Source organism: Oncorhynchus mykiss, chromosome 7, assembly GCF_057628025.1.
Source record: "Oncorhynchus mykiss isolate SJ-2025 chromosome 7, ASM5762802v1, whole genome shotgun sequence".
Taxonomy (NCBI): Eukaryota; Metazoa; Chordata; class Actinopteri; order Salmoniformes; family Salmonidae; genus Oncorhynchus; species Oncorhynchus mykiss.
In genome coordinates, this window is record NC_143028.1 from 36,157,362 (window position 1) to 36,183,330 (window position 25,969).

Consider the following 25,969-nt stretch of genomic DNA (forward strand, 5'->3'; position numbering starts at 1 on the left):
GGTCTTCACTTATTCCCAGTCAAGGAGGGATTGCCGTGCAAACAGAAAGAGGGGAATACAATACCGTACAGTAGTCTGAGAAAATGTTAAAATGTGCCGTTCTGTAAAACAAGAGGTATTTGTTCCTTTTCAACAAAAGGTCACATTTTTAACCTACCCTAAGCATCCAGAGAGAAAGGACCGCAGAGCGCTTGCAAATCAGGTTTCACTGCTTCATGTGTGCTAGCTAGAGCATACATAATCCATAAATATATTTGTGACGCACTTTTAATATACAGTGCATTCAGAAAGTATGCAGACCCCTTGACATGTTCCACATTTTGTTACGTTACAGCGTTATTTTAAAATGGATTAAATAAGTCTCTCATCAATCTACACACAATATCCCATAAAGACAAAGCAAAAAAACAGTTCCGAAATTTGCGCAAACTTAATACAAAACAGAAATACCTTATTTACGTAAGTATTCAGCCCATTTACTATGAGACTTGAATTGAGCTCAATTCCTGTTTCCATTGATCATCCTTGAAATGTTTCTACAACTTGGAGTCCACCTGTCGTAAATTCTATTGATTGGACATGATTCGGAAAGGCACACACCTGTCTATATAAAGGTCCAACAGCCGACAGCGTAGTGCAAAAACCAAGCAATGAGGTCGAAGGAATTGTCCATAGAGCTCCGAGACAGGATTGCGTCGAGGCACAGATCTGGGGAAGGTTACCAAAACATTTATGCAGCATTGAAGGTCCCCAAGAACACAGTGGCCTCCATCATTCTTAAATGGAAGAAGTTTGGAACCACCAAGACTCTACCTAGAGATGACCACCTGGCCAAACTGAGCAATCGGGGGCAGAAGGGACTTGGTCAGGGAGGTGACCAAGAACCCTGACTAGGAAACAGATACAGCAGACTGGGACGTCAGCAAGCGCTGGGTCTGGCTGATGTCTTTGTTTTTTCATACTTCAAAATACAAGTAAACAAATATATTTCTGTATTAATCGCTCTATATGAATAGCAAAGGATTAAGTCAGGAAGCTGTTTCATACGGATGAGTTCCACAAAAACACTTGAGCATAGTGTTAGTTTTATGTTGCATTGCTTTACCAACAACCATATACTGCAGTCCTGTACTTAAGACTTGTAAGTCATGTAAACAAAAGTGCAATTTCAAACCATGTGGGATTGGAAATGACTTGCAGTGCAACAGGGAAGATGTGCATCCCATTCAAAGGAATGTAGTTCATATACAGCGCATTCAGAAAGTGTTCAGACCCCTTGACTTTTTCCACATTTTGTTATGTTACAGCCATATTCTAAAATGTATTCAATTGTCCCCCCCCCCCCCCCCCTCATCAAGCTACACACAATACGCCATAATGACAAAGCAAAAACTGGTTAAAATATTTTGCACCAAAAAATACATACAATACAAAATGAAATGGACTCTGTACCGGAGTGCCAAGTCTAGGTCCAAAAGGCTCCTTAACAGCTTCTACCCCCAAGCTATAAGACTGCTGAACAATTAATCAAATGGCCACCCGGACTATTTACATCGACGACCCCCCCCCCCCCCCTTTGTTTCTCCACTGCTGCAACTCACTGTTTATTACCTATGCATAGTCACTTTACCCCAACCTAAATGTACAAACTACCTCAACTAACTTGTACCCCCGAACCGGTACCTCCTGTATATAGCCTTGTTATTGTTATGTCATTTCATGGTGTTACTTTTTAATTTTACTTTCTTACTTTTTAATTACTTTAGTTTATTTAGTAAATATGTTCTTAACTCCATTTATTGAACTGCATTGTTGGTTAAAGGCTTGTAAGGAAGCATTTCACAGTAAGGTCTACACCTGCTCTATTCGGCACGTGACAAATAACATTTGATTTGGGGAGTTTCTCCCATTCTTCTCTGCAGATCCTCAACCTCTGTCAGGATGAATGGGGAGCGTCGCTGCACAGCTATTTTCAGGTCTCCCCAGAGATGTTCGATCAAGTTCAAGTCTGGGCCCTGGCTGGGCAACTCAAGGACATTCAGAGACTTGTCCCGAAGCCACTCCTCCTGCCTTGTCTTGGGAGTGCTTAGGGCTGTTGTCCTGTTGGAAGGTGAACCTTTGCCCTAGTCTGAGGTCCTTAGCGCTCTGGAGCAGATTTTCATAATGGATCTCGCTGTACTTAGCTCTGTTCACCTCTCTCGCTCACGATCCTGACCAGTTTCTCAGCCACTGCCACTGAAAATCATCCCCACAGCATGATGCTGCCACCAACATGCTTCCCCATAGGGATGGTGCCAGGTTTCCTCCAGATGTAACGCTTGGCATTCAGGCCAAAGAGTTCAATCTTGGTTTCATTAGACCAAAGAATCTTGCTTTTCGTGGTCTTAGATTCCTTTAGGCAAACTCCAAGCTGGCTGTCATATGCCTTTTACTGAGGAGTGGATTCCGTCTGGCCACTCTACCATAAAGGCCTGATTGGTGGAGTGCTGCAGAGATGATTGACCTTCTGGAAGGTTCTCCCATCTCCCCAGAGGAACTCTAGAGCTCTGTCAGAGCGACCATCGGGATCTTGCTCACCTCCATGACCAACGCCATTCTCCCCTGATTGCTGTTTGGCTGGGCGGCCAGCTCTAGGAAGAGTCTTGGTGGTTCCAAACTTCTTCCATTTAAGAATGGAGGCCACTGTGTTCTTGGGGGACCTTCAATGCTGCATAAATGTTTTGGTACCCTTCCCCAGATCTGTGCCTCGACACAATCCTGTCTCGGAGCTCTACGGACAATTCCTTCGACCTCATGGCTTAATTTTTGCTCTGACATGCATGGTCAACAGTGGGACCTTACATGGACAGGTGTCTGCCTTTCCAAATCATGTCCAATCAATATAATTTACCACAGGTGGACTCCAATCAAGTTGTAGAAACATCAAGGATGATCAATGGAAACAGGATGCACCGGAGGTAAATTTAGAGTCACAAAGGGTCTGAATACTTATGTCCGTAAGGTATTTCTGTTCTGTAATAAATTTGCACCCATTTAAAAAAAACTGTTTTCACTTTGCCATTATGGGGTTGTGTGTAGATTGATGAGGATTTATTTATTTAATCCATTTTAGAATGCTGTAACCTAACAAAATGTGGTAAAAAGGGGTGCGAATACTTCCCGAATGTACTGTACGCTCACAATCTGTTTTATGAATAAATTACACACAAATATTCTCCTTCAGTCTACTAATCCAGACCCTCTTGGTAAATGGGTGTGAGGGGGATGGTCAGACGGCTATAAACCTTTTACCAGAGACACTGTATATAGATAGGCCTATTAGGCACGGCCTTTTTAAGCTCAGAGTACCCCCTGGTGGTCAACCATGGTAAGTGACATGGTTACCGTTTGTTTAAGGCACAGGGTTGAACAAGCAGTCAGGAGAGCAATTAAAGTGACATTAAGCTACAGTACATGATCAGAAGTATGTGGACACCTGCTCGATGAACATCTCATTCAAAAATCTAAAGGTATTAATTTTTGGAAGTTGGTCACACCTTTGCTGCTATAACAGCCTCTACCCCTCTGGGTGGCCTTTCCACTAGATGTTGGAACATTGCGGCAGGGACTTCTACTTCCAAGCTTCCATTCAGCCACAAGAGCATTAGTAAGGTTGGGCACTGACGTTGGGCGATAAGGCCTGGCTCGCAGCATGCGTTCCAATTAATCCCAAAGGTGTTTGATGGGGTTGACATCAGGGCTCTATTCAGGTCAGACAAATTCTTCCACACCGATTTCGACAAACCATTTCGGTATGGACCTCACTTTGTGCACAGGGGCATTGTCATGCTGAAACAGGAAAGGGCCTTCCCCAAACTGCTGTTACAAACTTGTAGACACAGAATCGTGCAGAATGTCATTGTTTGCAAGATTTCCCTTCCCTGGAACTTAGGGGCCTAGCCCGAACCATGGAAAACAGCCCCAGACCATTACCCCTTATTCACCAAACATTACACTATGCATTGGGAGAGGTAGCATTCTACTGGAATCCGCCAAACTCAGATTCGTCCATCGGACTGACAGAGAACACGGTTTCCCTGCTCCAGAGTCCAATGGCGGCTAGGTTTACACCACTCCAGCCAACGCTTGGTATTGCGCATGGTGATCTTGGGTTTCCATGACCGAGCAGCCGCACAGAAGCCTATTTCATGAAGCACCTGATGAACAGTTATTGTGCTGACGTTGCTTCCATGGGCAGTTTGGAACTCGGTAGTGAGTGCTGCAACCAAGAACAGACAATTTGTACACGCTACGCACTACAGCGGTCCCGTTCTGTGAGCTTGTGGCCTACCACTTCATGGATGAGCTGTTGCTGCTCCTAGACATTTCTAACTTCACAATACGAGCACTTACAGTTCACCGGTCCAGCTCTAGCAGGGCAGGAATTTGACAAACTGACTTGTTGGAAAGTATGCATTCTTTGGCTGTGCCACGTTGAAAGTCACTGAGCTCTTCAGTAAGAGCTCAGTGTTCAAATGCGGCTAATTTGAAGTGCTCTTGCTCAGTTGTGCACCAGGGCCTCTCACTCTTTCTATTCTGGTTAGAGACAGTTTGTGCTGTTCTGTGGAGGGAGTAGTACACAGCGCTGTACGAGATCTTCAGTTTCTTGGAAATTTCTCACATGGAATAGCCTTAATTTCTCAGAACAAGAATAGACTGACGAGTTTCAGAAGAAAGGTCTTTGTTTCTGGCCATTTTGAGCCTATTTTAACCCACAAATGCTGATGCTCCAGATACTCATCTAGTCTGAAGACCAGTTTTATTGCTTCTTTAAATCAGAACAACAGTTTAACTGTGCCAACATAAATTGATCATTAGATAACCCTTTTGCAGTTGCCTTTTAAAATGCTAAACTTGGATTAGCTAACACAACTTGCCATTGGAACACAGGAGTGATGGTTGCTGATAATTGGCCTCTGTACGCCTACGTAGATATTACATAAAAAAATTGCCGTTTCCAGCTACAATAGTCCTTTACAACACTAACAATGTCTACACGGTATTTCTGATCAATTTTACGTAACTTAATGGACCAAAAATGTGATTTTCTTTCAAAAACAAGGACATTTCTAAGTAACCCCAAACTTTTGAACGGTAGTGTATAGCTTTGTATTAAATTGCCACCGTGCAACGGTTTCCTCCTACTTAGTGGTGGAACGACATTCCACTGGGTACCCATCCAATTTTAGCTCGGATTATCATAGGGTTGGTTGTACATGATACTGTACGATTATGAAGTCAGACGAGTTAAATCCACAAAATACAATGACCAAAATACTGAAAATGTACTAAAATTTAATCCATAAAAGCTGGAACATCATTTGACAGAAAAACACAAGAAGCATTATTAGAGTTGGTTTAGTATATATTTCAGCTTCAAGAGACAGAAATCATTCCTTATTTCCCCGCATATTTATTCTATAAAATACCCATTCTTCTGAAGCATTATTATGCAAAAAAATGGCATTTGAATATATTATGGGAACTATGATATCCCAGTGACTGAGTATAAAATTAAGTCACATCAGAGATATTTGCAGAAGAGAAAGTCCATGGATGTAGGGGAAACCAAAATACATATACGGACCTTGATCTACCACCATTGACATGACTGGCATGGAGAAACAGGTGTATGGCTATAAAAAAAAAAAAGGTCTTACTTCCATTTGATTTCACACTTGAAAACATTTACACTTAATAACAGATGTGGTCATGCTGTCTGAAGAGATTTATAATCATACAACTGAAGTCAACTTCCATGTCTCCAAATACACTATATTGCAAAGATGTAAAATACTGAAGTCAAGTTATCTTTCTTAGTAGGTAATCGCTTTTACACTCTCAAAAAGGAGGAGTGGGCTTTCGGTCGACCGGACCATGGACACGTTCCCATTTCAGAGACTTTCAGAGTTCATGGTGGTTCAGGATGTGGGGAATGAAGATTGTCCTTCAGGGTTCACCGATGTCGGATCAGAGAGGAGTCTGAGTGAGATAGAAACAAGTCGTCTCTCTCATTGTGTCCTGCTTTGATACTAGCGAATCAGCGGTCAGCTGTTTGTGTCCTCACCGTTTATGGCTGATGGGGAGGGGGCGGGGGAATGCTGGCACGGTCCAATCTGGGCAACAGTTCTTCATTACAGCATTCTATAGGTGGAGAGAGGGGAGAGGAAGGGGGGCAAAGATTAGACGGAAGGTATAAAATGTGATTTCGTTCAAAGGATTGTCCTATAATATATCAATGAGCAAGTGCTGCCCTCTGTTGGCCAGTTGGAGTGCATTTTTCTGCCCTCCATCAGTGTGTATATTTGTATTTATTATGGATCCCCATTTGCTGCAGCTACTCTTCCTGGAGTCCAGCAGAATTAAGGCAGTTTATACAATGTTAAAAACATTACAATACATTCACAACACACTGTGTGCCCTCAGGCCCTTACTCCACCAAAAATCTACAGTAGTAAATCAAAGTGCATGTATAGTGGGTCTGTTATTGTGTGTGTGTGTGTATGCAAACGTGTGTTACTTCACAGTCCCCGCTGTTCCATAAGGTGTTTATTATCTGTTTTTTCCCCCTCAAATCTAATTTTACTGTTTGCGTCAGTTACTTGATGTGAAATAGAGTTCCATGTAATCATGGCTCTATGTAGTAGTGTGCCTCCCATAGTCTGTTCTGGACTTGGGGACTGATGAGACCCCTTGTGGCATGTCTTGCATTCAACATTTATTGCTCATAAATAAAATGAGTGATGAAGTCACTCTCCGCCACTTTGAGCCAGGAGAGATTGACATGCATATTATTAATTTAAGCCCTCTGTGTACATCCAAGACCCAGCCGTGCTGCCCTGTTGTTGCACCTGACCACACAACTGAACAGTAGTCAAGGTGCAACAAAACCAGGGCCTGTAGGACCTGCCTTGTTGACATTGTTAAGGCAGAGCATCGCTTTATTATGGACAGACCTCTCCACATCTTATGCATCAATATGTTTTGACCATGACAGTTTACAATCCAGGGTTACGCCAAGCAGGGCAGCCTAGTGGTTAGAGCTTTGGACTAGTGACCCGAAGGTTGCAAGTTCAAATCCCTGAGCTGACAAGGTACAAATCTGTCGCTCTGCCCCTGAACAGGCAGTTAACCCAATGTTCCTAGGCCGTCATTGAAAATAAGTATTTGTTCTTAACTGACTTGCCTAGTTAAATAAAGGTAAAATTAATTTTTTTAAAAAAAGTTAGTAACTGGAATAAGTCATTTCATAAACGCGTCAAGTTCAGCATCTGGTTGCTCCACATTACAGACCAGCAAATATTCTTTACATCATCGACATATGAATCACTACAAAACTTCTTGTATGACCTCCTACACACTATATTAGGCCCAGCCTTTGGAACTTTGGTTTTCCAAGATATGGCTACTATATTATGATCACTACACATCCTATGGATTTGGATACTGCTTTTAAGCACATTTCTGCAGCATTAGTAAAGATGTGATCGATACATGATGATTTAATTCCTGTGTAGGCAAGGCAAGCTTGGGAAAGAAGCTTGGCCATGTAATACAGTGAGTAGAGGGGCATGGGGACAACTGCCCTAACCATTCAGAATTGAAGGGACGACAGGTATAGGAAAAGTGGCAGAAGGGCTATGTGGAGCCAGGAGAAGACCTCACCATATAGAGCACCACAGTAGGAGTCATAATACCCAATAAATGTAGAGGTGAAACAGGGAAATAGTTCCAATCATTTCCCCACCATTCATTTTTCCCCATAGGGGATTTTAGAAAGCGTTAAAATAAGGGCGGTGTTCCGTGTAGGCTTACCCTGGCGCGATGTTTTGACAGCAGTGTAAATCCCTCTAGGACAATGTAACTTATCAATACATTCCCCTGTATTCACCCACCAAAAATGAAATGCTAATTAGCTATCATAAACAACTACAAATGCCACGATCTGGACGAGACTGCCGAGTAGAGGCAAAGGTAAGAATCTCTGGAATAAATATCTAATGTTTGATAAATGTAGTAATTATTAACTTGTCAAAACTTTAAAATTGACAATTGTGAGCCATCTTGTGCAAGTTTTAAATTGACAATGACTGTGAGCAAAGGTGTCAGCTACAGATGATGGAGATGCAGGGATTTGTAGTCTTGTCTGAGAGTAAATGGAGCCGAATATATTGATAAAGTCATCTTGTCCTAGAGAGATTTACATGGTTATCAAAATGTCACGCCAGGGTAAGCCTACACCAAACACAGCCCTAACTTGGAAGTGTTTCTAAAATCCCCAAAAGGGAAAAATGAAGGGTGGAAAAACGATTGGAACCATTTCCCTGTTTGACCCCTGGGTTGACACCTCCGCCTGACCCCACCCCTGCCGTTCCCCCGTCCATCCCAGTCTGGCTGCTCTACTAGTCTAAAACGGTGGGTCTGTAATCCCGTTAGTGACAGCCCAGTGCTCTTGGTGGCATAGCCGACCGGAGACAGACTGCCTGGGGACTGCTGGACTTAGGCCCCCTCACTGTAGGACTCTATTGAGCACCAGATTATCTACCCTATAAACCTGGTGAAGAATGAGATAGTCATGTGTATGTGGACAGTTACATCCCTAGCTGATAGTCTGGTGTAACGATTCACTGATATGCATGGGTCCCCGATTCAAATGCGTAAGTAGTGAGTGCTTCGGTCCGCAGACCTCAAACTGATCCAAATGTAAGCATGGGTCAGAAATTTCACCAGTTCACTAATATTTCTCATATTATATTCTTTATACCTTCCGAAAATACCGGATGCATCCACTCCTTTAGTGTCAAACTGTTCATAATCATTGATCTACATGCCGAACAATCGCAGGCAATATCAGTAGCCTGGAAAAACTGTGCACCGTGACCAGCTTCATGCACTGATCAACACAAGGTAGGCAGCCTGTTCCTGATCGTGCACATCTGCACGGGACGTTCAGCATTCAAATGCGAAAATGGCTTGAGCGAATTTAGGTTGTCACTCAACTAATAAAGCCTGTGTCATTTTCTAGGTTATTGTTATCGTGCACTGTTAAACTGTTTCACCAGAATTAAAGTAAGAAATCTGGGACAACGCATCTTGCTATACCTGCTGAACGGGGCTTACAATAGATTGTTGTTCAGGGTCATCAGAAATTGTTTTGGTAGTTTTGTTTTAAAACAATCGGTGTTTGTGGTCATTTTTATATGACAGAAAATAAACTCGCTCCGTAAATAGTCCAAAACCATTCGATTTTGAGATGAGGGGGAAACCAAAGCTACGCTCATATATAGATGACATGATCAAAAGTATGTGGACATCTGCCCGTTAAATCTCATTCCAAAATCACAGGCATTAATATGGATTTGGTCCCCCCTTTGCTGCTATAACAGCCTCCACTCTTCTGGGAAGCCTTTCCACTAGATGTTGGAACATTGCTGCGGGGACTTGCTTCCATTCATCCACAAAAGCATTAGTGAGGTCAGGCACTAATGTTGGGCAATTAGGCCTGGCTCGCAGTCAGCGTTCCAATTCATCCCAAAGGTGTTTGATGGGGTTGAGGTCAGGGCTCTGTGCAGGCCAGTCATGTTCTCCCACATTGATCTCGACAAACCATTTCTCTATGGATCTCGCTTTGTGCACGGGGGCATTGTCATGCTGAAAGAGGAAAGGGCCTAACCCCAAACTGTTGCTACTATGTCGGAAGCACGGGATCATCAAGAATTTAACTAATGGAACCAAGGGGCCTAGTCCAAACCATGAAACAGCCCCAAACCCTTATTCCTCCTCCACCAAACTTTACAGCGGGCACTACGTAGCCGGGCAGGTAGCATTCTGCTGGCATCCACCAAACCCAGATTAGTCCGTCAGTCTGCCAGATGGGGAAGCGTGATTCATCAGAACGCACTTCCATTTGTCCTGAATTCGATGGAGGGGGGGTCTTTACACCACTCCAGCTGACATTTGGCATTGCGCATGGTGATCTTAGGCTTGTGTGCGGCTGCTCTGCCGAGGACAGACGATTTTTACGTTCTTCAGCACATGACGGTCCCGTTCTGTGAGCTTGTGTAGCCTACCAATTTCTCAGTTGAGCTATTCTACTGCCAATGTTTATCTATGGAGATCGCATGGCTGTGTGCTCGATTTTATACACAGGTGTAGTTGAAATAGCAGAATCAACTCATTTGAAGGGGTGTACAGAACGGGATATACTTTTGGCCACGTAGTAATATATATTGTAAACGACAAGTTAATTAGTGGGCGATTTCAGAACCAAAGTGGCAGACAAAACTGTCTACATTGCCTGCCCCCTAATCTGATAGTGGTGGTGGGGTGGTAGATGCATCCCTTATGGCTCAGCTCAGGTGCCTACATTTGGCTCAGAGAGGCCCAGCTCATGAGCGCCATCAGCAAAAGATTTGAACTTAAAATGGAAAGTAGTGTTTATGCAACAAATGTTAGTCCATCAAATCATATTGCATCGATTCGTTGCCTAATCAAAACAAATCACACAGAACCGTTTCAAACTTAAAAGGAATCGTTCCTGTATTGTGTCGCCTTAAAAAGGGAAATATGCACATCCCCACTACCAGCAGATGGCACAGTCTACTGTCCAGGGAGCAGTCTACCCTAAGTTAATGACAGTGAGCAGTCAACGTTCCATGAATGCTCTCAGGCCCTATCGATTCCATCAAATGACGAGAAAAAAAAAAAATCAACTGACAGAATAGTAGTCGTGGCCATTAAAAAAACAACAACGCATGTATTAATAACTATAGATTAAACAAATCCCAAATTGCAGGGGCATATTGTGAGTTAAGAAGAATGTTGTGCTCCTCGTAGGTCCAGTAATAAGGGTTAAGGTGTACCAGTCAGGTAATTAGAGTCTACCCGTGTTGTTAGTCACCTACTCACCTGGCTCAGAGCTGCTGCAGGGCGGGGTAGAGGGGAGGGGACCTTTAGAGCAGGACACAGTTTGATTTCTTTTTCGCTTTCTTCTTTTCCACAGGCGTTTTCCTATTTATCTGTCTGACCAAGTCATAGAAGATCTGCAAACACAAAACCATTGCTAAGTGCTTTGACACAAAAAAAAGGCATAGTTAACCATTTAAATTCATATCACTAGTCAGCAGTTTGATTGTCAGTACTCACGTCGAGGACGTTGATCTTTGACTTTGCGGAGGACTCTAAAAAGGCACAGTGGTTCCACTGTCTGGCCAGGTTCTGACCCTGCTCCTTGCCCACCACCCGCTCATCCTCCAGGTCACACTTATTCCCCACCAGGATCATCGGCACCTGGGAGAGAAGAGAACAGGACATGGATGAGGGATAACATAAAAAATATTAAAGCATTTCACCGCGACCAAACAAAAATAAAATGGTTGAATAAGCTATAGTTACACAATTCAATATTATAAAATCGATACTTTGACTCCAAGTATCGATTTGAACCGGACACGGATGTGCTGTTCTGCCCCTGAACAAGGCAGTTAACCCACTGTTCCTAGGCCATCATTGTAAATAAGAATTTGTTCTTAGCTGACTTGCCTCAGCACCAAAACGCCAGTATTTCTCATCCTTTTGCTTGATTAAAATAGTGAGCCAAGTAATATTTCCATGACGGAACAAAACAAATGTTCTCATGCTCCATCTTGTCTCTCTGAAGGACATATAGTGAACAATATGTTTGGAACATCAAATCGCAATACATATAGAAGTCAGAGGTTTACACACACGTTGGAGTCATTAAAAATAGTTTCAACCACTCCACAAATTTCTTGTTAACAAACTATAGTTTTGGCAAGTCCGTTAGGACATCTACTTTGTGCATGACACAAGTAATTTTTCCAACAGTTGTTTACAGACAGATTATTTCACTGCATCACAATTTCGGTGGGTCAGAAGTTTACATACACTAAATTGACTATGCCTTTAAACAGCTTGGACAATTCCAGAAAATGATGTCATGGCTTTAGAAGCTTCTGATAGGCTAATTGACATCATTTGGGTCAATTGGAGGTGTACCTGTGGATGTATTTCAAGGCCTACCTTCAAACGCAGTACCTCTTTGCTCGACATCATGGTAAAATCTAAAGACATCAGCAAAGACCTCAGAAACATTTTTTTGAAGACCTCCGCAAGTCTGGTTCATCCTTGGCAGCAATTTCCAAATGCCTGAAGGTACCACGTTCATCTGTACAAACAATAGTACGCAAGTATAAACACCATGGGACCACGCAGCCAACATATCGCTCAGGAAGGAGACAGGTTCTGTCTCCTAGAGATGAACGTACTTTGGTGTGAAAAGTGCAAATCAATCCCAAAACAACAGCAAAGGACCTTGTGAAGATGCTGGAGGAAACGGCTACAAAAGTATCTATATCCACAGTAAAACGAGTCCTATATCGACATAACCTGAAAGGCCGCTCAGCAAGGAAGAAGCCACTGCTCCAAACCGCCATAAAAAAGCCAGACTACGGTTTGCAACTGCACATGGGGACAAAGACCATACTTTTTGGAGAAATGGTCTGATGAAACAAAAATAGAACTGTTTGGCCATAATGATCATCATTATGTTTGGAGGAAAAGGGGGAAGCTTACAAGCCGAAGAACACCATCCCAACCGTGAATCACGGGGGTGGCAGAATCATGTTGTTGGGGTGCTTTGCTGCAGGAGGGACTGGTGCACTTCACAAAATAGACGGCATCATGAAGAAGGAAGATTATGTGGATAAATTGAAGCAACATCTCAAGTCAGGAAGTTAAAGCTTGGTTGCAAATGGGTCTTCCAAATGGACAATGACCCCAAGCATACTTCCAAAGTTGTGGCAAAATGGCTTAAGGACAACAAAATCAAGGTATTGGCGTGGCCATCACAAAGCCCTAACCTCAATCCTATAGAACATGTGTGGCAGAACTGAAAAAGCTTGTGCGAGCAAGGAGGCCTTCAAACCTGACTCAGTTACACCAGCTCTGTCAGGAGGAATGGACTAAAATTCACCTAACTTATTGTGGGAAGCTTGTGGAAGGCTACCTGAAACGTTTGACCCAAGTTAAACAATTTAAAGGCAATGCTACTAAATACTAATTGAGTGTATGTAAAGTTCTGACCCACTGGGAATGTAATGAAAGAAATAAAAGCTATAATAATGATCTACTATTATTCTGACATTTTACATTATTAAACTAAAGTGTTGATCCTAACTGACCTAAGACAGGGAATTTTGACTAGGATTAAATGTCAGGAATTATGAAAAACTGAGTTTAAATGTATTTGGCTAAGGTGTATGTAAACTTCCGACTTCAACTATAAGTATGGTAATAATATTGTATCGTGAGCTACCTGGCAATTCCCATCCCTAATCAATACAAGGTGTATGTGTGTGTGTGGGTCTGTCACACCCATCCTGACAGTGTGTTCTGGCTGTTTAGGGAGTTAGTAGAAACAATGGCAGCCCCGCCCACGCAGGATAGAAATCGGCTTCCTGCCTGCTTCCCTCTGTTTGCATTGCATTCCATGCTCCAGCTGCTCCATGGAATGAAACCATGGCAGACTGCGTGTGTGTCCGGGGAGCATCATATCAAGGTGAGATCAGAGAGAGAATAAAGGATGCTGGGTTGAGTTCCCTAATCTCTCCCCACTTTGATGCCTTACTGAAAAGTCTATAAAACAGCAGCTCTGTGTAAAAGTTGCCCAAAAACACAGATCTGGGATCAACTTCTCCTCCGCAGAGCCTAACTTTAACCATTAGGTGGAGCAGATGATGCGGGAACGTAAAACTGAACTCAGAACAGTGTCTGGGGGCAACTTCACCCTATTCGGGGCAAGTGCCCTCTCTCACAGGGCTGTAAGGGCAGACGACAGGAAGCAGTTTGGCCTAGCTCCATGGCGGTAGCTCCGTGAAGTGTCAAATCCAAACAAACCCTTAGACGGGGCCGTTGAACGACGGTTGCCCTAAAGTCAGAGTAGAACCGGAGGTATATGCATTTCCAGGCTAGCTAACGCCAGATAGGGAAGAAAGTAGCTGTAGAACATCCCCAGTCAGCAACATGGAGGAAGGCAGGGAGGGAAGTTAAGCCTGTGTCCATGAGCCACACCGAGACGTACACATGGCGAAATCACAAGTCAGGCATTAACCTACTACTCCAGCTGAACAGACGAGGACTTAGACAGCAGGAGTCACAAGACCTCTTGTGTAAGCTAGTCGTGTGATGGAAGGGGGAAAACATTTTTTACATGAGAAAAGCCGATACTAGTCCCATCACTTCATTCACCACCTTATGGGTCTCCTTGTTACCATTCAAGGAAATGGGCTTTGGTGTCCAGGTTTGCTCTGGTAAAATTGTCTACGGAGTTAAACACTTGCATAATCTGAAAGTTTACATTGTAGCTTGAAAGGAATCCTACCAAAAATCCTCAAAGTGTATTATATAGTGGGACTAATATTCTGAGCACCTATTCAGAGCCTTGCCGTGTGGGTTCTGTTTTGTAGCCTGTGTGTTCCGTATGGACATAGTGTCTTTAAATCGAGCCTGGCTAGACCATGAGCCCTCCCCACATTCTCCAACACTGTAGTAGTAAATGGTGTGTGGCATTCCCATCAAGCACTTGGAATGGTAATGGCTGAGCAGCACTGGCCTGCCCAAATTCAACCAAGAATCCATCCCTTCTTTGGGGGGGGGGGGCAAAGCATTTCCGTTGGTCATGCATTCCTACAAGGGGCAATGAAAGAAACAGGGCGAAAAGCTTAAATTGTCAGTAGAATGATAGCTACCACAGAGAGCTGCAGTACGGTAGTTGGCAGATATGCACAAGTGTTGAGTCTTGGGAGTATTTCGAGAGAAAACACTGAGCAAAGGGATGGAACGGGCCTTCTTCCCTGTTGACAGCCAGTGATCCTACAATCGATCCCTAACCTCCATCATGCAATGGCTTTCTAATCTGAACTGCCTAAATTTTTTTTTAAAAAAACAGTCTCCCCGGCCCATCCTGTGTTTCTGATGACTAGGGACTTTCAGTGGAAACGCTCCCCGTCGGAAATCACCCACCTCGGGCCAGACCACACGGACCACAAGCCAGCTGGGAAACAACGAGTAACTGACAAGTGATTAAAAAAAAATAAAAAATTGCCAGTCATAACAAAGAACAGGGGGATTTATTGGCACACGGACACATTAGCCCCGCCCACACAGAAAGGGAGAGAGAGTACAGGAAAGAGAAAGCTTGAGAGGAAAGGGTATTATACAGATCACCAAAAAAGGGCATCATCCTGCTGAGTGAGTATCTGTTGAGGCCAGGGGACTATGAAGTGTCACTCCGATACTCCAAACACAAGGAGGGAGTGCCAAGAAATGGGACCGTGGTTAATGTGGAGGGGTTGTAATAATATTTCCTTCTCTCATTCTTGCTGCATGAGCTCAGTTGTCATCACACCGCAAAGACTAGCTCATGATCATGGGTAAATGTTATATAGTGCTGTGGCAAATAATGGTTGGTTTTAACTAGGGCCAGGAGTTTTCCCTGATCATGTGGTCTAGTTATAATCCAAGGTAGCTACTCACATCTTCGGTGTCCTTCACTCTGAGGATCTGTTCCCTCAGGTCCTGCAGGTCGTTGAACGTGGACTGTGCTGTGATGGAGTACACCAGGGCAAAGCCCTGACCATTCTTCATGTACAGATCTCTCATTGCAGTGAACTGCTCCTGTAAGACAGGCAGGGGAAAGAAGTATCATGAGTTCTGATGTCATAGTTAATAAGACCTCTATTCCCCTGATCAATTTCATGACCCCCCCCCCCCCCCCAAAAGAGTTCTACTTAATACATGCATTATGCTGCTGCTAGACATCACAGCTCAACTGACTTGTCAGTGGAGGCCCAAGGCGCTTCAATATTAGCCTTGGAAGCCCAGCAAATAATTTAAAGAGATTCTGGTACTTTTAAATAGTTTTTAGCCAGTAGTTCTGAAAGTAGCACTCATGAGCCAAAAGGGTCCCTGAAATTGTCGTACATCGTCACATAGGTGCAGATATTTGCACAACGTCATTGCTTTCACTCCCTCTCTCTGCGGTGCCCATTGAGCCGTTGGAGTCCGCCCTACAACCTTATTGGATAATGCTGGGCAGGCCTCTTGCTAGCTGTCACTCAAATGCGAGGGGCTAAAGCTCATTGACTGCTCATAGATTATGCATGTATGAACTACACATTGACACATCTAGCCTCAAGGGGGGGGGGGGGGGGGTTTCAAAAATATTTTCTTAGTCACCAAAGTACCGGAGCATGTCTTTAAAGAAATATACACTCAGGGTTTAGCCTGGATAACAGAGTTGTGGAGCTGAGCAACATTAACTTACTGTGCCGGCTGTGTCGAGGATTTCAAGCATGCATTGCTGTCCATCTACCTCAACTTGCTGCAGTGGAGAAAAAAAAACAAGAGGGTGAGAAAGAAAGAGCACAACAGGTTGTTGACCCACAGACCAGCTGAAAGCAATCAGCTTATTCCCTGGCAATTCCTCCCTTACGGGACACGTACCTTTCTGTAGGAGTCTTCTATTGTTGGGTCATATTTTTCCACAAAGATTCCCTGTACAAACTGGACTGTCTGTAAGAGAGAACATGGGCCACAAAAACAAGTCAGATCAACAACTCACAACACAGGAATATTCAAGGATGGTGCTGTGGATCTTGAGGCCTGGATTTGCATAACCCTGGCTTGTGCTAGTTGGTACATAAGACAGACATCTGGACTAAGCCGAGATGGTCACGTGCGGCTCAGCTGGTAGAGCATGGCGCTTGCGACGCCAGGGTTGTCGGTTCAATTCCCACCGGGGGACAGCACGAAAAATTATTACAAATTATGCAAGCACTACTGTCGGTCACTCTGGTTAAGAGCATCTGCTAAATTACAAAAATGTAGATGGCCCACCTCCAGTGAAATACTCACCAGAGCGGATTTGCCCACGCCTCCCGAGCCTAGCACCACTAGCTTGTATTCACGCATGGCAGGATCTCTTCACGGGACAGCCCAACAGTCTGCACAGGCAGGAGAAAAAGAGAAAATTGTAAAAACAGAAATATCAGTTCTCTCCCAATAAGATCGTAGTATGGTCGGGACAAGTCGCGGCATAACAACGGCAACACCCATAAGCAGAGCTCCAGTGGAACAGGTCAGGAGGAGTTTATGACCCCATCCTCTAGCTAACACAAACCAGCTGTGGGTGTGAAGGGAGAAGTTTGGGTTTGGCCGCCTGCTCCTAGGACAACCATCTGGCCGTCATGCATGCAGCACACCATGTCAGACTCAGTCTATGAATACAGAAACTGAAATCCATTGGCATGCAGCACATGGGCTTGCCCAATGGGTCAACCTGTAGGCCCATCTTTCTGCTGCGGTATACAAAAAAGGGCTCAAGACAGACCATTTAGTCGCATTTAGCGACTGACATGGCTGTGCGAGTGAAATGTTTAAAAGATTGGGTTGGTACGAGTTGCACATTCTACATGGTCACCTAACTCAGCCACTTTTTAAAAACATTTTTTTTTTTTAGTAGGCTAAACCATTATTTGGTTAAACCGTACATTATCCTCATGAAAGTGTCTGCCCGCCCCCGTTTCGCTGGGGCCTGCTGCTTTGAGTGAGCCGCTCTCCTTTGCCGGGGGAGAGAAGAAAAAAAAAAAAAAACACAGCTAACACATTGTCACAGTTGAAGAAAGGAGGTTCTCAGCTTTCGGTAAGTATAGTTTAGATTTTTTTTCAACTCTCAATTTTGTGCTCAACAGCAAACATTTTACAACCAAGATATTTGATATGGCTTTGAGATACGTAGTGCGCAAAATAATTAGGCACATTACATAGGCCTCATTGGGTGGTAGGCTACAACTGCAACCTTTTTTGGGACATTATTCATGAGAACATTCTGGAGCCCTATTAAAACAGTAAAATATATCAGTATAACAGTTGAATCACAACATGAAAATAAAATAAAGTTACCATGTCATCGGCTGGTGCCAACAACTGAAAAACTTTGTGGCACCACTGTCACCGGGGGAAAATGTTAGTCTGTGGCCCTGCCATCTGTTGTTAACGCAAGACAATTAAGAAACAACCACAATGCCGTCCATTTGGGATTTGTGGGGTCCTTCCATTGACAACATGCCCTCTAGGGCTAAATACTCAGGAACACCTCCTACAGAGACCGTCAGCTCCTGACTAAAGTCACAAGAGACAGACAGCCTCATGGGATATGAGACCAATGAATAATTTATGGTGAAGAGACTAATCCTCATCATACAGGAGTTATTTATTTATTTTTAGGAGCAAGGGAAAGTACACACTCCCACTTGTCTATGCACTTTGAGAAGAAAGTCTACCTGTCAGTGGAACTTTTGTTCCACAAGTCATGAGCTGTGAAAACTGTAATCCATGACAAGTGAAAACTGCAAAGGTAGAGGAGGACAGTAAAGTCCAGAGACTTAGGTATTAGTATTATAAGTGTTGATGCATGCTGGTGTGGATTTAATGTCACTGGTAGCGTAATACACGTTTCACTTCAAATGATGTATGAAAAACAACTTTAAAAAGTCTGATGTAAACTACAACTACTTTTGAATTGATGTGACTATCCTGAGAAAGCCTGCTCCAGTAATGATGCATTCTCTGACTGAGCCCCTTACAACTCAGAAACGTTCACAGTGCTTTCTACGGCAGTCCATTAACTGCGTTACGTGCACGGCACGCTTTCACGCACAAGGCCATGTAAGGAAATTATTTAACTGAACCTCAACCCCCTAGTCGTTCCTCAATATCTCTCCCCACAAAACAAATAGCCTAAGTATTTTCCCCCGTAGTAACTAACAAATAAGGAGAGTGAGCCACGCACCACAAACACACTGAAACCATGACATCAGCACCATATAACTCAGTCTCTATGGACAGAGGTATGTTTCCATGTAAGGCTTAAACTGGGAAGAAGAGTTGCTGAGAAAGAGCGAGAGACTCCATAGTGTGCTCCCCTCTTAGCCGAGTCACAAATTAGACAAAATCTAAACACTATATGGATTAAGGATGGACACAACAGTTGACATTTCGTAAATATTCATACCTTAGTAGCAGATCAGTGCTCTGACATTTAGCAAGCTTCAGACTTCAGCAGGCTATTTGGAGTATTGTGAGGAGAATTTACTAATCCGTTGACAATGATAGTGAGCAGTCACTGCGCCTGGCACTGACTCAGCACCACATTTGACAGGCAGGTTCCTATATCTCTCCAGACCAGTGTTGCCAGTGGAAACCACACTCCCATCATGCAAGGCCTCACTTTGCACTTGCATATTAATTATAGAAATTGTCATTATGCTGCCCTCATCCTCTGCTGGCAAAGCAGGCACTGAATACAGTTTGAGTCAACCACTTGTGGTTCAGGATTTAAGAGTGCGCGAAAAGGTGCTTAATGTACTCAAAGTAATACTTTTCAAAATTGGTGAGATTATGTTTCATGTCTTCCGTTATTACGCAAACAACTTCACCTCAGAAATCCCCCAACTAAGATATCAGGAAATGACAGGGGGGAAAAACAAAATCATAAGGTCAGAAGAACAGAATCTAAATGATCCTTTTATGAACTACAGTTTATTTGCACAATTCCAAACGGGCCCTTCAATTTTCTTTTTTATTAAGAGACCCATTGAAATCCATAAATGAAAATCTGCCATCAGAACATAGAAACACATGATCTCCATCTAGGCTACTAACTAATGTGGTGACTTTTCTGGCTCATAGCAGGCCTAGAGGTTTTAGGGTTATTTTTGAGGTTAAGGGCCACCTCCACTCTAAACTTTGGGCAAGTAAGTCATTGTATTTAACCAAGGCTGTAGCAACTGGTGGATGTAAAAAACGAAGAACTGCTGATACGGATTTGAGAACACCACATGTGGCGTTAAATTAACGGTGAGCTGTGACACCACACATCCGGTTTCCTGGGCTACCAGTAGTACTCAATCACGAGCCCATTCGTTTCTCATTTTCTCGTTCCAATTTAGTCATGTGGATGGTCATTCATTCCAATGCTAAAAATTAGGTGGCTTTAATTAGGAAAGTTACGGCCTCAGCCCTTTCTTTTGCCTCATCAATTGGAGTAGGCCTACTCTCAAGCGTTGAGTCAACTAGTCAGCAACACTAATCCCTCAAAATCCCTAAAATCCACATCTCTCTTCGCTGACTTCCCTTCACACAGTAGTCATTCAAATTATGTTCACAACCACATTGTTTAGGACTGGAAACAAGTCGATTCAAATGTGTAGATGTAAATAATAGAGAAAAAAACAGAAGTGAAATTGGGTTACGGTCTGAGAAGTCAGAACGGAAAGAAACATCAAAATAGCTTTTCACTCTCTGTTCCTGTTCAGGACACAAACTGCAATGTTGACTTGGAAACTTCTGAGGAGAGGGACGTAAGCCGGTTAAGTTAAGTTAAAGCCTAGATCTTATCCTAATGTTTGCAGATTCAGGCCACAGGATGACAGTGATGCATGCTTTATCTCCCAGGGGCAAAAACCTTTTGGTGTATGGTGCATAGCAGAATAGTACTGCATACCAGGCCTAGTACTGTAAAAAAAAAAGAAAGCATTTAATGGTTAATGTTCAATTTATGTGAAATGTAAGAGAGGCTGGCTTAGTTGAAGGGACTAGTCTGAAAGCTGTCAAACACATGGATGCCTAGCTAGCGACTGAATGTTTGAAATGAGCAACTAATATTTACCACACATCCAGTCAGTGCTATAACATTAATTCCTGCCAGTGCCACGCTCCTAACATTAGCTGTTTTACAGGAGGGAGTAGTGGCTTAGCTAACTACACTGAACAAAAACAAACACAAGCATATAAATTGTTGGTCTCATGTTCCAAGAGCTGAAATAAAAGATGCCGAAATGTTCCATATGCACACACAAAAAGAAAGAGTCTTAAATGTTGTGCACAAATTTGTTTACAATCCTCTTAAGTGACCATTTCTCCTTTGCCAAGAGAATCCATTGACCTGATGTGTGGCATACCAAAATGCTGATTAAATAGCATGAGCATTACACAGTTGCACCTTGTGCTGAGGGCAATTAAAGGCCACTAAAATGTGCAGTTGTCAAACAATGCCACAGCTGTTACAATTGAATTGAATGTTAATTTCTCTACCATAGTTTTAGAGAATTTGGCAGCAAGCTCAACCGGCCTCACAACCGCAAACCACATATGGCGTCGTGTAGGCTAGCGTTGTCAAAGTTGTAACAGAGTGCCTCATGGTGGAGGTGAGGTTATGGTATAAAATAATTAACATCCAATCACATTAACTGTTACTCTCTCTCTGGAATTCCCCTAAAGGTCCGTATGTAATCAAAGGTAGCTGCTGCTCATTCCGTTCACTCGAAAATTGATAAATGGTTCAAAAAAAGTAAGGCCCGCATCCATAGACACGCATACCAGCTCTACTGGTAGTACTGCTATGACCAGCAGTGCTACACCTGCACTGTTTCACGGCGCATCAGTGACATGGCAGGAGATGTTTTGAAAGAATTATTGCTTCTTACACAAGCCAGTGAATTCTATGCGTTAACAGCCGAATGAGTTAGACGTGGCGGGCCTGGGACAGCTCCTGTTATATGTCTGTTAGGTTTATGGGAGGTCAATTAAGGAAGACATCCTCTTCTGCAAACCACTGGAAACCAGGACAGGATATTTTTTAAGTACTGGACAGCTTTGTGATATCAAATGGACTTTGGTGGTCAAGATGTGTTGGTATCTGTATTTATGGCGCAAAAGCCATGACAGGGAGACACATTGGAATGGCAACGCGCGTGCAAGTGGTTGCTCCTGACGCCACTTGGGTACACTGCAGCATCCACCGAGGCGCTCTTGCTACCAAGGAAATGCCTGACAGCTTCAAATAAGTTTTGGACATTGGTTAACTTTGTTAAAGCAAGGCCCCTGAACTCTCGTGTATTTTCTGCATTATGCAATGATATGGTCAGCGACCATGTAACACTATTACAACATACAGAAGTGCGCTGGTTATCTATGGGCAAAATATTGACATGTTTAAAAAAAATAATAATAATTGAGAGACAAGTTTAAAGTTCTTTACCGACCATAATTTTCACTTGTCTGACCGCTGGCATGATGACGAGTTTCTCATGACTGGCCTATTTGGGTGATGTTTTTTCCTCGCCTGAATGATCTGAATCTAGGATTACAGAGACTCTCTGCAACTACATTCAACATGTGGGAGAAAATTTAGGTTAAGTTGTAGCTCTTCTCTGTCTGCATTAACAAGGACAACACACAGGTCTTTCCATCATTGTATGATTTTGTGTGTGCAAATGAACTCAAGCTTATGGACAATGTCAAATGTGATATAGCGAAGCACCTGAGCAAGCTGGGTGCGCAATTACACAAGTACTTTCCCAGAACGACAACAAAAACAACTGGATTCGTTATCCCTTTCATGCCCTGCCTCCAGTCCACTTAACAATATCTGAACAAGAGAGCCTCATCAAAATTGAAACAAGCAGTTCTGTGAAAAATGTAATTTAATCAACCTCCACTACCAGATTTCTGGATTGGGCTGCGCTCAGAGTATCCTGCCTTGGCAAATTGCGTGGTTAAGACACGGATGCCCTTTGCAACCACATACCAACGTGAGAGTGGATTCTCAGCCCTCACTAGCATGAAAACTAAATACAGGCACAGAGTGTGTGGAAAATTATTTAAGACAGACTCTCTCCAATACAACATTGCAGAGTTATGCACATCCTTTCAAGCACACCCTTCTCATTAACCTGTGGAGTTTGTTATTCAAAAATTGTGAATAATAGGGTTTTATATGTAAGATGACTAAATAAAGAGCAAAATGTATTATTATTTGTGCCCTGGTCCTATAAGAGCTCTATGTCAGTTCCCACGAGCCGGGTTGTGACAACTCACTCATATGTTTAATAAAAGTATTGTATAGTGTGTGTGGGGCAGGCTTACAATGATGGCAAAAATACAACATTTGAGAGTGTGCTGACCCTGGTGCTAGAGGGGGTAAGCAGCTGCAGGTTGAATGTTTGAAGGGGTACGGGACTATAAAAAGTTTAAGAACCACTGCACTAGGCATGTCAGAGGAAGGCCCCCAAAAAATAGTTAAAGACTCCAGTCACCCAAGTCATAGTCTGTTCTCTCTGCTACCGCATGGCAAGAAATACCGGCGCGCCAAGTCCAGGTCCAAAAGGCTCGTTAACAGCTTCTACCCCCAAGCCATAAGACTGCTGAACAATTAATCAAATGGCCACCCGGACTATTTACATTGACCCCCCCTTGTTTTTACACTGCTGCTACACGCTGCTTATTATCTATGCTTAGTCACCTTACCCCTACCTACATGTACAAATGACCTCAACTAACCCAAACCCCCGCACATTGACTCGGTACCCCCTGTATATTGCCTCGTTATTGTTATCAATTTCTCGTGTTACTTTTTACTTGTGTTTATTTAGTTCATATTTTCTTAACTATTTATTGAACTGCATTGTTGGTTAAGGGCTTGTAAGTAAGCACTTCACGGTAAGGTCTTACACCTGTTTTATGCCACGCACCTGACAAATAACATTTGATATCCAGCAATTTAGCACAGCCATTTGAAGAGGAGTGGGACAACATTCCACAGGCCACAATCAACAGCCTGATCAACTCTGTGAAGATGTGTCACGCCCCATGAAGCAAACAGTGGTCACACCAGATACTGACAGGTTTTCTGATCCACCCCCCTAGTTTTTAAGGTATCTGTGACCAACTGATGTTTATCTGTACTCCCAGTCATGTGAAATCGATAGATTAGGGCCTAATGAATCTATTTCAATTGACTGATTTCCTTCTGTGAACCGTAACTCAGTAAAATCTTTGAAATTGTAGCATGGTGCTATTATATTTTTGTTCGGTATTCATCAGAATAACAGACATCCACCATGTCAACCTAAATATTATTGTGACTGTACTATGATTTGGTAGCCTGGTTGCCAAATGACATGAGTGGCATGTTAGCTAAAGAAACTGGTATCCAGTCCCAGACTAATGATTTGGCGCACTACTGTTAACTAGCTAACGTTACCTCTTGCACCCTGGCCAGCTAGCTTACAAACCCCGAGCCTACAAACACCGCTAGCTAAATCATCACCGCTAACAACCGACAGCTAGCTCATTTCTCTTGCTAACTATCAGTTGACCCAGGTCAACTAGCTAACAACCGAGCTTGATTAGCTCAACTGAATAACGTTACAGCTAAATAGAGTAACGACTACACTTGTGTAGTAGCACATTCAAGTAGATGTAAAACTAATTAAAAATGCCAATGCCAGTTCACTAGCTAGCTTGTTAGGTACCACGCTAATAGTTAGCAAACTAGCACGCGACTGATTGGTCGACTTCACGAACTAACGTAGCTAGCTAACTGCATGCATTCATAAGCCTCCGCACACAATACAAAACATAAACCAGCATGCACATCTTTGGATAGTTATGTTAAAATACATTCTAAGTTTGTTATCTACCCTATCCAACAAAATGTACTGTTTTTCGCAACCCTTTAGCTAGCTAACGTTGCCTGCCCTTCCGCCTGGCCTTGACTTAAAAATGGGAGTGCAGTTTTTAGTGAGTGCAAATTCCTAATCTCAGTCGCTAAATGCAACATATTCACCGTGCCACGCATTCCTCTGTAATTTATCTCAAATTGTTTGGCCAAACATGTTTCCGCAGGTGGCTTTTTGACAGCCCTGTTAGCAAAAAATAAAGTTAGCCTTTTTACACTCACTGTTTCTCGCTCGCTCCACTCCGCCACGGTCTGTGTCCCCGGCCTCAGTGCGCAGTAGACGTCATTCCAAACTATTTCTCGGTTTTCTTAAAAGGGCAATGTCAAATTTTGCACTGGTTCCTTTTGTGGTGGTAGAGGACAATACAACAACAAAAAATACACTGTGTAATTCACAGCTCATAATTGCAATGCTTTATAATATTCACTTATTTATGGATATATGTTCCATGCAGGATTTATTTTTCATCGACATCATGGCCCTATGACCCCTGACAAACCCAATCAGTTAACTCAGCCAAAGCATTTATGCAAATATGTCAATCTTATTATCAAAATCAGGTAGCCTTGCCTAGCGGTTAGTGTTGGGTTGCTTTAGTTCGAATCCCCGAGCAGACGAGGTGAAAAATCTGTCGATGTGCCCTCGAGCAACCCTTATTGCTCCAGGGTCGCCGTTGGTAATGGCAGACCCTGGCTGTGGTCCCACTCTCCGATATTATCTCAGGGAAAGTTGGGATATGCTAAATATATATTTCCAATTCACATGCATATTAATACACACTTGTGCATGTGTTGAAATGGGACTAATATAAGCACCCAGCAAATGAATATAAATGAGGATGTGGCATACAGGAGGTAAAGCATAGGTTTGCAGTGTTGTGTTTAGGCCCCTGTGCTCCAGCACTTTGGATTTAAAATTATACAATGGCTATGAGGTTAAAGTGCAGACTGTCAGCTTTAAATTGAGGGTATTTTCATCCATATCGGGTGTACATAGTCCTTGAGAAAGTTACAGACGCACAAATATCCCCAAGACATGCTAACCTCTCACCATTACAATAACAGGGGTGGTTAGCATTTTTGGGGGGATATGATACTTATGCCTCTGTAACTTTCTCACTCATTATTACTACAATTAATTCAGCCTTATCCGTAGTCATAGTAGTATAGTAACAAGTCTTCAAGTCCCAGACAACTTAGTTACTGCAGAAAGAGTTAGAGGCACATTGATGGATGGATGTTCAGATTGCCTAAAGAGAATGAAGATGGTGTGTGACAGGCAACTTTTTATCATGCTCCTCTACAAACAGATCATTTTTTTATCCAACT

At 43.0% G+C, this 25,969-nt stretch overlaps 1 protein-coding gene across 3 annotated transcripts; it reads right to left on the bottom strand.

The window, feature by feature from the left end:
• Positions 1–5,317: 5,317 nt before the first annotated feature.
• Positions 5,318–24,911, bottom strand: rap1b (RAS related protein 1b). 3 transcript variants are annotated; one of them, XM_036981862.2, is made up of 8 exons: positions 24,863–24,911; positions 16,975–17,063; positions 16,564–16,632; positions 16,385–16,441; positions 15,595–15,735; positions 11,185–11,328; positions 10,948–11,081; positions 5,318–6,183 (listed from the first exon to the last, which is right to left on the bottom strand). In XM_036981862.2, exons 2-7 carry the CDS (start codon positions 17,029–17,031, stop codon positions 10,992–10,994), a joined length of 558 nt encoding a protein of 185 aa, XP_036837757.1. In that variant the 5' UTR covers positions 17,032–17,063; positions 24,863–24,911; the 3' UTR covers positions 5,318–6,183; positions 10,948–10,991.
• Positions 24,912–25,969: the final 1,058 nt, after the last annotated feature.